Source organism: Giraffa tippelskirchi, chromosome 3 (assembly GCF_054371585.1).
Source record: "Giraffa tippelskirchi isolate mGirTip1 chromosome 3, T2T-mGirTip1v1.2.pri, whole genome shotgun sequence".
Taxonomy (NCBI): domain Eukaryota; kingdom Metazoa; phylum Chordata; class Mammalia; order Artiodactyla; family Giraffidae; genus Giraffa; species Giraffa tippelskirchi.
In genome coordinates, this window is record NC_137277.1 from 57,667,030 (window position 1) to 57,681,444 (window position 14,415).

The 14,415-nt window shown below is 41.6% G+C and overlaps 1 protein-coding gene across 7 annotated transcripts in view; it reads right to left on the reverse strand.

Moving 5' to 3' along the window:
* The window catches only part of TOM1L1 (target of myb1 like 1 membrane trafficking protein), a 62,866-nt gene that overhangs the window by 12,114 nt on the left and 36,337 nt on the right, over positions 1–14,415 (reverse strand). For all 7 annotated transcript variants that reach the window (XR_014079966.1, XM_081581704.1, XM_081581698.1 and 4 more), the window contains 4 exons: positions 9,245–9,378; positions 4,878–4,938; positions 4,373–4,490; positions 2,756–2,852 (listed from right to left, as the gene is read on the reverse strand). Coding sequence is in view for 6 of the 7 variants with exons in the window: in XM_081581704.1 (XP_081437830.1) it covers positions 2,756–2,852; positions 4,373–4,490; positions 4,878–4,938; positions 9,245–9,378 (410 nt within the window). In the remaining variant the exon portion in view is untranslated. The remainder of the gene's footprint in view (positions 1–2,755; positions 2,853–4,372; positions 4,491–4,877; positions 4,939–9,244; positions 9,379–14,415) is intronic.

The following is a 14,415-nucleotide window of genomic DNA, read 5'->3' on the forward strand; positions in this document are numbered from 1 at the left end:
ACAGTCCATGGGGTTGCAAAGAGCTGGTCACGACTGAGCAACTTTCACTTTTTTCCACAAGTAATCTTTGCCACATGATTCAACTCAGATTCATGCCTTAGGTAACTTTAGTGCTTCAATTTCCAACACCATAAAAAACTGGACTAGTGACAGTTTCACTCAGGTAGGTTTTCAAAAATTAGAAAGAATATGTTCAAAAGACATCATCTAGAAAACAAAACAGATGTCACCCATTATCTTTCATTCCAGTGAATTCTAAGAACTATTATAATTATTTTGATATCTGGATCTTGGGTAGACAATCATAATAGAGTTTCTAATGATCAGCTGACCACTGTTTTATGGCTCCCCAGAGAGTCTTTTTAAAACTAAAGATTCCTGCTACTGATTCAGAGTTTCTGGGGTCTAGCCATTTTACTTTTTAATAGTCACTCAAGTGATTTTTATGCACCTTGAAGTATGAGGTCCATGAAACCAAGCAGCTATTAGCTAGGATTTGATCTTTGTGTGGTTTTATACATTTTTTTGTAATGGGATTTCATTTATATGGTCAATCTTTCTCAACAAGATTTGCAGGATAAAGGAAAATAGAATCAGCTACTTCAGACCACATGATTTACTAAGCACCTTCACTGAAGTTCTGCTACAACATTTCCACAATTACTCGCACCTCAGAAGTCAACACCAGAGGGTGTCCAGTGAAGGCACTGACCCAACCCGGAGGCTCAAACGATAGCCTTGTCCCAGCACGTGAATCTTTCCTTCCTCTCTTCTCCCCTTACACACTTCTTCCCCCTCTTTGTCTCCCTAGTTTGATTCTCCTTTCTCTTCTCCTTCCTCTGCACCTCTTCTTTTTAACACAGAAAAGTAACTAAAAAATATTTAAGTCCAGTGACATAAAAATACAGCCAAGATATGATGTTGCATGAAAAGCAAAAGAAAGTTTTGAAATAGTACATACAGTATGCTGCCCTTTATTTAATAAAGGAGAAAAATAACTCATATTCCTATTTACATAAAGACTCTTTGGAAGGATAAATAAGAAAACTAATAAAGGGGTTCCCTGGGTGGAAGCAGGTATGACCCAAGGGAAGGCAATAGGCAGGACAGGAGTGGGGTAAGATCGAGGATTGTCCTTGCGCATCTTTTTATATTGCTTTGATATCTGAAACATGGAGATGTATTGCCTATTACCAGAAATACATATATTTAAAAGGGAAAAAAGAATATAGGCCTTGATGGAAGGCAAATCTAACTTCTGCTTATTTTTTTGCTATTTATCTACTCCATCTTACCTCTTCTTAATCTTAGGTAACCATGCTTTGTTTAGGTTCTTCTGCATTTTTCTTATATTTCTTTTTGCAAAGAGAGGCAAATATTAGCATATATTATTGCCCACTTTCTTACACAAATGCAAGAGAGATATACACACTGCTTTGCAGCTTTTCTCACTTAATAATAAACACACTGGTGATTGTCCCTCATGTAGAGGGCCTACTTTTTTTCCCCAGCAGTGTAATATATTGTGTAGATGTTTATTTAACCATTCCCAAAACTGAAGGGTATTTGAGTTGTTTCCAATTATTAGCTATTGCACAAATGTTGTCAAGAACAATTGACTTTATTTTGCATAAGTGAGCATAAATACCTGGAAGTGAGACTGCAAGTTCAAAGGTACATTTATAATTTTAAATACATTTATAATTTTAACAGAAATTGCCACATGCCCCTAATAAGAACTGCACCATTTTGTTATAGTATTTGTCTCTCCACAGTCAACAACGCACGTTAACAAACATGCAGGCGTATGCCAATTTGTGAGGTTAAAAATAGTCTTACTGCGTTTTAACTTATACTTCTGTAACTAAGAAGGCTGAGCATCACTGAGCAAAAATATGTTTTTAGGTCATTTGTATTTCTTTTTTGGTAAACTATCAGTTCACCAGACCTGCTAGTTAATTGGTATATGAACTTGGGTAAGTTCTATTCCCTAAATCTTAGGCTTTTTTCCTATAAAATGGGAATAATGGTAACAGTACTGATTCAAGAACTATTGCAAAGATTAAATGAAATAAAAACAGCTCAGCAAAATGTCTCCCACATAGCGAATGCTCTGCAATCTGTGTGGCCATTTCTGTTCCCCTCACTGTCAATATATTTTTCCTACCTTGTTACCACTAAAAAAAAAACCAAAGAGAAACAGGATTTATTGAATGCTTATTATGTACAGAGTGCTATCCTAGGAGGTACATGTAGCATTTCACAGAATCTCTGTAAGAATCCCAGAGAGGATTCTTGGAAGAAAAATGAAGGCTCATGCTGGTTAAGTTTCTCAAGGTCACACAGCCACTAGGAAGCAGTAGTAGTATTCTCAGTACTACTGAGGGTCTAAATCAATCATGTCAGATCCCTAGTGAAAATGAACATGTTAGTTGCTCAGTCATCTCTGACTCTTTGAGACCCCATGGACTGTAGTCTGCCAGGCTTCTCTGTCCGTGGAATTCTCCAGGCAAGAACACCTGAGTGGGTTACCATTCCCTTCTCCAGGGGATCTTCCTGACCCAGGGATCGAACCTGGGTCTCCTGCATCGCAGGTGGATTCTTTACCATCTGAGGAACCAGGAGCAGTACTGAAATTCTGTATCAGTTATGTCAGATTCCTAAGTCTCCACCTTTTCTATTATCTCATATTTTCTTAACTATGAGGAATGAGAATGAGACTGAATTAGTTCTGGAGTATTAATGACATACTTACAGGGGTGTTTCTGTATTTTCCAAGGCTAGCAGATCCACCTGTGTATTAAGACTGGATTTGAAGTTGTTTGGTACAACTGGACTCAGAGAGCTGAAATCTAGAACACAAAATGTACTTGTTCAGCTTTAAAACATTTTGTCCATCAGTTCTGTTGGATTTTCCAGTTGCCAAAAAAAAAAAACCGCCACCATCAAAAAAAAAAAAAACTGCCACCATCAAATGAAAGAGATTGAGATAGTTCTGTCACCATAAAATCATGGTATTTCCTCAAACAAAAATTAAAAAACATTTATGGAAATTGGAAAGAGAGAAATTCCCTGCCATAAAAAGAGGATGCTGTGAAGGTAACAAACATTATTATATAGGGTTTTCTAAAATCCCAGGCTGACTCAGAATGGAAGGGATTTTATGTCTTTTCCTGTGAAGCACAAAAGTAAAAAGTTGTGGTATGTACAGAGTTCTACTCTCACCTCTCCAAACTGTTAAGTTCCCATAATCATGAGATACCCCAAAGAGAATAATTATTTCTCCCCTTCTGAAAACACTGATAAAAACTTGAAAACTCTTCAATATAAAGGATTCCAAACATCCCACTGGTCTAAGCAAGCAGCTAACATTTTAGAAATGGGGGAAGTTATGAGAAAACCACAAATTGAATAATACTGAATATTTTGATTCTAAAAAATCTTGCTAATGTAAAAGGCAAACAAACTGATTTTAACTTGGCAGAAAATTCTGGATTTCAGGATTTTTTATTACGTTTGGTGGTAGTTTAGTCACTAAGTTGTGTCCAACTCTTGTGACCCCATGGACTGTAGTCTGCCAGGCTCTTCTGTCCATGGGATTCTCCAGGCAAGAATACTGGAGTGGGTTGCCATTTCCTTCTCCAGGGGATATTCCCATTCCAGGGATCAAACCCGGGTCTCCTATATTGCAGGCAGATTCTTTACCAACTGAGCTACGAGGGAAGCCCCCATTTTACTCTGTAATTTACCAAAACTCTTTGGGAAGGATAATAGGAGGTAACAAATAAATGAGACAAATAGGTAACCCTAAGCCTACAGTGCAGCATCATCCTTCACTTTCACAGAAACCCATTAACGCCACTCACTCAGCAGGAAACTCTCCAGAGCTGGGTGGCTAAGAAGTGACACACCTGGACTGGCGGATTCCAACCTGGACTTCTCTGACTCAAAATCCTGTGATTTACCCTCTACATCTCACCACATGAGGCCTCGTAATTCCTGACTTTCTCTATCTGCATCAAGTATTCCCTTACCTGATGCTATAACATGGCAGAGAAACCCAAAGATAATAGTGAATGGGTTCAGAGTACGTCTAAATGTTGGCCGTGGAGTTGAACAAGCTCTGTAAGTAGGGAGGCGAATTCCAAGCCAGTGGGATGGGTTTCAAGGACCTCCTCCCCTAGACACATCTCATTCCTGTCCTGGGTCCGATCTAACCATTGGCCAAGAACTAATTACATCGCCTGATACAGTGCTCTGATACTCAAATTGACTTCAGTCCTTCTCAAGTTGCATTTAATCAAGAAACCAAGGAGAACTGTTTCACATCAAGCTCTTCTGCTGGTCTGAAAAGACCCATGTGCTTATTTACTTAAGTTTGAAAGCTGAGCGTTCACAGCGCTGACTTCTTCCAGGGTGGTCCTAGGTGTCAGAAGGCTGGGACTCAGGTCAAGGAGATCTGAGGATGGGGCGGAAGGTTCACTGGTAGTCTGAAAACAAAGCAAACAAAAACAATTTAGAAAAAACTGCATCAGGCAGTTTATCATGGCTTTCTCTCCAGAGACTTTCCTTTGGAAAAAGGAAGATCTTATTCTGGAGGTATCCTGGGAGAGAATTCTCCATTCCATTGGCAACGCTAGGAGTAATCCCAATCTCACCACTGACATGGGTTCCCTGCTTAATTAGAGAATCTTCTTATGAGCTCTTATCAATAATGCAATGAGTCATTAAGGCAAATACTCTGCACTACTAAAACATTCCAAATCATTAATGCATATTCCTTCTTTTTTAAGACTTGTTTTAGGTAAGCTTTGCTCCTTACCACACAATTCGTAAAATTTTCAATTGTTTATTTCATAACATTTCTATTTACTTACATTGGCATCTTCCCTTTGGTTCTTATTTTGCTCCAAAATCCTTTGTTGGTTTCGAGTAAACCTGTTTGAATTAACAAAATGCAAGTATTTAAAAGAAAACAGATATGAAAATGCTGTAATATTTAACAAGTTATTAATATGCAAATATTCACCAATAATCAACTTCATCTATAATCAATTCCCAATAAAGTACCCTAATAACTTTTTCCCAGTTCTATGAGAAAATGGACAAATATTATAAACACCAATAATTAAATCACCAAGATATGGTCTCTATTAACCTTATGTATTTCCTTGTACTATTTTTTTTCTGTAAGTTAATCTATTTTAAACTTCATTGGAATTATATTTACATAATTCAGTATCATAATTCCATTATGTTGACATCATTTTTCTAGTTATTCAGAAATACAATGTTAAGTGGTTGTATACTTTACCTTATGAATATATCACATACTTAAAGATTCTCCTTATTCTCAAATATGCTTCCAATTTTGCCAAAATTATCAAAAAATACCATTCTACATAAAATTCACATACAGTTAACATAGTCTCATTGTTTAATCTTCATTTTTATAAGATGTTTGGCACCCAAAAATGTTGACCTTTTACAACTTTGTTTTAATTTTACACTGTTCCTACTTTACTGTGGGCAAAGAAGGAGCAGTGAAACAAATCAATAGGTTTGAAAGAATAGTGAAGTTGAAGGCAGAAATCCAAAGTACAAGCGTTAGCTTTATTACTGAGTAGTTGTAAGATCATGCATATGGCCCTCAGTTGTCCAACTGCTCAGAGAATAGTAATGTTTGAGCCATTTCCTCAGAAAGCTATTTTAAACAGCAAGATACAGGCAGATAGGTAACGTAGGTAGATGAATGTGGACATGCTTTGCAAACTAAAGGCTGCTTTAGAAACACATGCTATGCTATGCTATGCTATGCTAAGTCGCTTCAGTCGTGTCCGACTCTGTGCGACCCCATAGACGGCAGCTCACCAGGCTCCGCCGTCCCTAGGATTCTCCAGGCAAGAATACTGGAGTGGGTTGCCATTTCTTTCTCCAGTGCATGAAAGGGAAAAGTGAAAGTGAAGTCACTCAGTCGTGTCTGACCCTTAGCGACCCCATGGACTGTAGCCTACCAGGCTCCTCCGTCCATGGGATTTTCCAGGCAAGAGTACTGGAGTGGGGTGCCATTGCCTTCTCCACATAGTATTACTATTATGACACATTAATTCCATGAACCTAAACACTTTAAAGTCTAAAAGCTTACACTGAATTAGAATATGGCTTAGATTTAAGGATGTTCCCTGTTCTAACACACGGGCTTTTCTTCCATCTGCTAATGGCACTGGCTTCTTGCGTGCTAGCTAGTTATGTGCAAAATGTGACCAACCCTCACAAATCAAGCCTTGAGTAACAAATTTCTGTTTCCTTATTTGCACAACTATTCCCTGGATGTAATGAGGGAAACTTTTGGAGATTCTGGAACAGGATGAGTGTATTTTGCCTGTGGGATGGATGTGAATCTTTAAGGAACAGAGGGCAGACGTTGGTAAGCAGAATTATCCCCCCACCAAGATATCCACATAGTAAATCAATGGAACAGTGAGTATGTCAGGTTAGAGGGCACATGGACTGAAGGTTGCTAGTGAGCAGACTTTAACAGGGAGATTGTCCTGGACTGTTTAGATAAGCCCAGTGTAATCAGAAAGGCCCTTAAATGTGGACAGAGAGACAGAAGAAGGAAGCAAGAGGGACACACGTGAGAAGGACCCAGCCAGACAATGCTGGCTTTGAAAATGGACGAAAGGGGTCGGGAGCCTAGGAAAATGGCATACACTGCACACTGCAGGGAAACGATTCTCCTCTAAAGCCTCCAAGAAGAAACAAAGTCCCAGCTCAAAGCTCAATCAGAAAAAGCTGTTCACAGAAATAACCCACTCTCCTACCATCAAGACCAAATAAACACACATTCCTCCTCAGAGGAAGCTTTTAGTAAGTGGTCTTACGGTTTGCAATAACAGAACTCTTCAAAATGAAAACCAGGAGTCGGCACCTGACTGAAAACCATATGGTTTTCCTTAGACATCTTCCTACTTGGAAAGATTTACACCAAAGCAAATGAAGGGTGAGGACCATGAGAGTCAGCTGACGGTAAGAGAACACGGTCGCGGGGCTCACATCTGCCTCTGGGCACCCATCACATCTGCACAGAACGGCTGCTCGCTCTGACAGTGAGACACAGGGGAGACTTGTTTCACAGCTGTGCATCTACTTCCCTGATTCTCTTGGTTCATTCATGATCAGCGGGGGAAAAGTCCAGACCATAATTTAGAAGACTCAGTGGGACAAGAAGAGGAGGAAGACAAGAAATTAATGAATTAACGAGCTAGCACCAGCTAGGTTCTTTCATCTACATTATCACATTTAATTCTCAAAAACAAACAATAAACAAGCCCTTTCTGAACAGGTAGTAGTATTGCCTTTAATAAACAGGAAAAAACCCAAGTCTTTAAAAAGTCAAGCAATGTGTCCAGAATGAACAGCAAAATTTGAATCCGGGCCTGTTACCTCTTTCCCTTAGTCACACCGGCCCCCTTCTCCATCAGCTGGTGAGAGACACGGCCACTAACTACAGAACCTCTCAGCAAAAACGGTTCCCCTAAGGGCGTCTTGAAATGTCACTTTGAGGAAAACCTCTGGAATTTACTGAGTAGGGGCCACATAAGGGAAAACTGTCCTACCTAAATGCCAATACAGTCTCTATTCTAAACAAAGATCTAGAAGCAGTTTGGAGATCTTTAGAGGCTCCAGAATTTCTCTGTTAGGAAGGCCTTGGGATAGGTTTGGAAAGAGCCCAGGAAACTTGCCTGAAGCTGTGTTTGTATTTAGCACGTTAGCTCAAGCAGCTGCCTGCCCTGCCCTTCCCTGGGGATGGGTCCTGGCGCTGGCCCCGCTGGCCCACCAGGCCCCCTGGGCCCGCCTGGCTTCCCGCCCCGCCCCTGATGCCCTCAGCGCCTCCCCGCACCATCCTCAGCTCAGACGGGGCTTCCGCACAGAAGCTTCCCTGCCTTCTGACATGGGCCAGGTCTGGCTGTTATTCTCAGCAAACAGATCTCCTATTCAGTTCATCCATCTCACTTTCCAAGTGTGTGTGTGTGTGTGTGTAAACATATATATATATATATATATTATTGAAGGTGTTTTCCTGACTATAGGCTTGACTATAGATTACAAGAGATTATAAGACTATTACTTTGATGAATAAATAAATGACTTGGAAACAACTTAAACACCTAACAAGTGAACTATGAGAGAAGAATGGACTGTTATGCAGCTATTAAAAATAATGGTTTAGCCAAAGCATTTAAGAACATAGGGTACACAAATACAGTGAAGAAAATCAAGGGAGAAACAAAAGGATATATTCTTTATATGATCATGACTATAAAAGAAGTTTAGAAAAAACTAAAATGTTAGAAACCTGTATCCACAGGTTCTTTATCTGTGGATTCCATATCCAAGGATTCAACCAACCTCAAACTGAAAATTTTTGAAAAAGAAAAAAAAAAATCCCAGAAAGTTCTAAAAATGAAACTTGAATTTGCCATGCACCAGCAACTATTTACATAGCATTTACATTGTATTTACAACTATTTACATATCATTTACATTTATTAGGTATTATAAATAATCCAGAGATGATTTAAAGTGTACAGGAGGATGTACATTAAAGTGTGCATGTAACCTATGCACAGGTTGCATGCAGAAACGACACCATTTTACACAAAGGACTAGAGCATCTGTAGATTTTGCTGTCGCTGAGGGCGTGGGTTCCTGGAATTAATCCCCTATAGATTTGGAGGGAAGACTATATTTAACATTTTTGCCTTCATTCTTTTCTGAAAGGAATTAAAAAATAAAAAAGTTTATGTTCACATACAAATTACCCTATCTTCTTCTTCTCTTCTCACTACCATTTCCAAGCGGTTCTCCACCTCAGACTTAGGGTAAACCTCACTTTTATGACAACGCTCGGCTTGTACCACTGATCTGAGAGCCGATGATCTGCACAGTGCAGACACCTGGTGATTCAGATCCAGGCTCTGTTCACAGGTCAGTATGTGAGCACAGCTTACACTGCCCACGAATGCCTCTCGCACTGTCCAGGACACACTCATTCCCGCAAGCCGTCTCACACACTCCTGGAAGAGCAGGACCAGAATTCCCTGCCTTGGGAGGAAGGCACCCGTGTCCAAACGTGTTCTTGATCTTTCTGAGTGCCCACAGGCAGGCACTCTGAGAACACTGAGCACCTGAAGGTGCTCCTAGCGCTGGAGGATGGTCAGAGAGGGTGCCCACTGCTCACCTCTCACACCCGAGGATGGCATTATTCAAATCCTCGTTCACTTGAATCAGCTCAGCAGTGATGTCTTCATTCTCCACCACCACAAGCAGGTCCACGATCCTCTCCTGCATCTCTCGACCCGTCTTATAAAGTTTCTGTCAGAGAAGGAGAGAGATTTCTTCTTCCATGCTAAAAACCAACTCATTTGCCCTTCTGAACTACTGCAACCAAGGCTTCCCTGGTGGCTCAGATGGTAAAGAATCTGCCTTGCAATACAGGAGACCCAGCTTCGATCCCTGGGTCGGGAAGATCCTCGGGAGAAGGGAATGGCAACCCAATCCAGTATTCTTACCTGGAGAATCCCATGGACAGAGAAGCTACAATCCATGAGGTTGCAAGGAGTTGGATATGACTGAGCAATTAATTCTTTCCCTTTCACTTTCATACTATTGTGACCACTTCCACATGAGTCACCTATGGGAGATTACCAAAGTATTTAACTATGGACAGCTCATCCTTTCTCTATCAGAAGGACAACAGAACAGTATTTTCCTCTAAAAATCAAAATAGGGATCATAAAGACAATAATGTATTATACACTGCTGTAACACTGGACTAGAAATTAGAACTGGTGTACAGGAATTCTAGGTTCGTGGCTTATTGGCTATGCTGTGGCAGGAAAAATAATCACTTGATTTCTAAATCTCAGTTTACTTACTCGATAAGTGAAAAATACACTACTTGCCACACACATCTACCTCAAGGGGTGACATAAAAATCAAATGAGATGTGTATAATGAGGAACTCTATAACTATAAAGCACAACATAAAACATAAAGTGCTATTGTTATTTGTGGTAATGGAAGAAAGAAGTAGTTAAAATGCATTTACAGTAGTATAATTTTCCTATTATGTTTTACTTAAAGATGTAAAGTTTATAGTTACAACATTACATTCCAAGGTAAACTAAAACTGGATTAAAAAACTAGTCATCAATCCCATCTTTATTTCGACAGCTGGAATCACTATTATACAAGATTCCACTCCCCAAACCAGCTTTTTCTCATAAGCATTAGAAGCACCTACAGCAGACTTACTGATTTAGAACTGCCAAGACTGGGAGTTTGGGAATTCACAGTGTTTAATAAGCATCTCAGTGTTTCTCATGTACACTGAGATTTGGTAACTGCTATCTTAAAACCGGGGGCTTCCCAGATGGCTCAGTGGTAAAGAATCTGCCTGCCAATAAAGGAGATGCAGGAGACGTGGGTTTGATCCCTGGGTTGGGAAGATCCCCTGGAGAAGGAAATGGCAACCCACTCAGTATTCTTGCCTGGAGAATACCATGGACAGAGGAGCCTGGTGGGCTACAGGCCGTGGGGTCACAAAGGGTCAGATGGGAATGAGTAACTGAGCACACATGCATCTTACAAATTATTTTCTCTTAGGCAAACCCTCAATAAGCCTGAGGAGCATAAAGCTGATACTAATACTCCTTCAAATACACCTTGGCCAGAATCTGTCCATGTAATGCACACTGCTGTCTGAGCCTCCAGAGAAGCCCCACAGTACATCACCATCAGGCAAAAACACAAGGACATTCCCCTTTCACAATGCAAGCAGCAGAGCTGGCTAAATTGTAGCACTATTTATTACATTATCCAATCTTTTCCCCCAAGAAAGACAGACCTGCTGAAAAACTTACACTTTACAAAACCATTTAGCATCTCAAACAATCTATCACAAGATTTCCAACAGGAAATCTCTAAATAAATCAAGCCACTACTAGCTGGCATTTAGACTCAGAGGTAAAAGCTACCACATCTCCACAAAATCTTAACAAAAATGTTAAGACAGGAGAGAAGGGGAAGGGGAAAAAAAGTGAAACAGAGAGATGTCAGACTGGGTTTTCATACACACATTGGACAACTAAAAAAACTGTCCACATTTCCAATGATGTGGTAACTGTCAGCAGCAGTTGACAAACTTTTTCTTAAAGGTTCAGATACCAAATAGTTTTTGCTTTGTCAACCACATGGTCTGTGTGGCAACTACCCAATTCTGCCATGGTGGAAGCAACCGCAGACAATATGTAAACACACGGGTGTGGCCATATCCTCGTAAAACAGAGTCAGGTGCTGGCTGAGCATGACTCACGTGTGGTCCCGTGGTAGAGGACAGATGAGAAGACTTTAGACTCAGTGGGCCTGAGGCCTCTCCCGTCTGCATACCTGATACGGGGTTTGGTTAAAATTTAGCCTCAGTTTACTTTCTCATCTATAAAAGAAGGATGACAACCATCATGTAGGGTTGTTGTAAGAATATAAAATGATGCAGTTGAAACCCCACTGTGGGACTTCCCTGGTAGCACAGTGGATAAGAACCTGCCTGCCAACACAGGGGACATGGTGCAATTCCTAGTCCACGAAGATTCCACATGCCACGGAGCTTCTACGCCCACGCGCCATGACTCCATGACTCCTGAAGCCCACACATCTGGAGCCTGTGACCCACAACAAGAGAAGGTGCCTCCATGGGAAGCACAGGCTCCGGCTGGAAGAGCAGCACCCGCTCCCAACTGCTGCAGCTAGAGGCCCAGCTCAGCCAACTGAGCTGCTTCAAAGCAACGAAGAGCCGGCTCAGCCAACAAGAAATAAACAATTAAAAATTTAAAAAACAAAACAAAACACTGTGTCTGGCATACAGGGCAGTCAACGAATGTATTATGGGTACCTAAGGAGGTATCACTAGCAGCTTAACTAGCTAATACATTCCTGTAATACCTGTGCCATTACCCAGGACCCAGTATTAAACTAGGAAAAAGAAAACTAGGAAAAGGAAAAAACTAAGAACAGCTTTTGCTACAACCCCATGAGGAACGAGAACTTTTACTCTCTTTCTGCATTAGTGTGCAGAACAGTTCTTCTTCTTGCTCACTGGCAGCCTTGCTAGAACAATGTCAAGATCAAGGAAATACAATGGCTGTGAGACATCTGTGACAAAAATGTAGAAATTAATTTGAAATGAATTTGCAGCCAACATCGATAGCCCCTCGTCATAGGAAGACCGTCCCTTTGCCCTCTCAAGAGACAGATGGAATGGAGACATGAAAGGAACACCACATTCCTCAGCAGGTTTGCAAAGCAGAATCTGAAAAACCTCTTCAAAAGCCAGCCTGCTCTGATCTTGGCAACTGATGTCTCTCTCCGAAGAAAGTCAAGCCACCTGGAAACAGTGCAGATCAAGCCCCATGAACCAAAAGGATGGGTCAGAAGCCTCCCACAGCAGGCTCTAGAAGGGCTGTGGGTGTGGGGAGCAGGGGAGGGAGAGCAACACAGAGGCACAGCTGCTGGTGCAAGTGCCCTTCACGGGCCCTGGAATTGTCTCACTTCTGGCCGCCAGGCCATATCAAAGGGAAGGCAGGCTGCTAAGCCACAGGAAATGCAACAATCATTTCAAAAGTCTTTGGAGTGAAACAGAAAGGAGCTCACCTAGAGCCTCCTCTTCTGACAGCCAGATGGCCCCCACTTTCCCACAGAGCACTCGGGAGTTAAGGAAGAAGATTCTGTCACACTTTCAACTCCAAACACAACTGCCCCACATTTACCAACACAGGGCAACTCTGTAAAAAAAAGTAAAGTATCGGAACATATCCTTTGAGAAAGTAATAACGGGAAGAAAGGTGTTTGCTTGCAAGCCTTCTCTGGAAATAGTATGTCTAGCACTACAGCTATCATATACCTCCTCTCTCCAGGACCTCCCACCCAGACAGTGAGAGAACCCGAGACAGTGTTAGCCACCTGTGTCAGAAAGTCAGTCCAGGTTCACAGTGAGAAGGCAGCGCTGTACTGGATAGAATGAAGCCTCAGGAGGACGAGGTTTGTACTCCAGCCCTATCTTTGCTCCCCTGCATGGACAAATCATCACTTTTCTAAATATGCAGCCTCCTCTGTAAAGGAAAGGCAGATGGTGGCAAAGGTATTGAAAGGGCCTTCCACTCTTAACACCTTACAAGTCTATGAATGGGAAAGACAGTAAGAGTGGTCAGGGCAGATGACTTTTTACCAGTTATCCTTACAGGACCAAATTTCTGATTCACATGACTTTAAACTTTTCTAATAAGTTAGAGTAAGACTTGTTCTAGTTGTGCTTTTAAAATCTGAGCTCACTTTATTCTACAGAAGACTAAAACATTCTCTTCTTTCACTGTTTTACTGGATCAAGGCAAAAACTAAAATGGGAGCTCAGCCACTCACAGGTAAGAGTAAGGTGATTCAGAGTCAGGTACACAATGCCTAGAGAGCAAATGCAAGAACAGAACATGCAATGACATTTCATTGTTGTGACCAGAACAGATACCTTTAACTCATCACAATGCTCATTAGACTAGATGCACCCTCAGAATCTCAGTGCACCACCCTGGCAAACTAAAAGAAATCCCGTCTCTGCCCTTTATGAAGTCTGAAGTCCCGGAGCAACAGAGTGGCTGGGAAATGTGTCTTTCACCAAAACAGTTCTGTTGCCTAAGAGTCTAACAAAGAGAAAGGAGCTCGGAGAATTAGCAGGTCTTCAAGATCTAACTCTTCCTCACAGGTTGGAAGAACAGATAGGGGATTCCAAGTATGTTTACTGGGTTTCAGACAGAAGGAAACAGGCAGGGAACGCGTTTCAAATAAACAGAACAGCTGCGAGAAGTTACGTGCCAACAGGCCAACCAGGAAATGATTCCAAGCAGAGGCTGCTTTTAACGGCAACAAATTACATACAAGACTGTGAGGGCTGGTAAACTGTAAGAAGAGCCAAGACATTTGTGAGTGGAGACTTTTCCTGTGGGCTGCACACCTTGTTCCCTTCCAGATGCACCGTCCACACTCTGCTCTGCTGAGTGCCCCAAGGCCACGGCACCAGGATCCCTGCTGTCTCGCTTCTGACTGGCTCAGTTGACAGGACCCACGGGGAGGAAACAGGAGAATGAAGGGGCCTGCAGTCAGGCTCCTTATTATCACTGGTCCTTTGGCCAAAGAAATGGATGCCTGCCTAGTGTGCCTCCTCCCACTGGGTTCTGGAAAAAGTTCCCTCTTGCCCATTTATGCCTAGAGACATCAGCTGACAGCCCAGGGTAACAAGCTAGCTCCTGTGGTTTCTCTGAACCCTGCAGTATGTCGCTAAATAAACAGTACCTTAATTTAATT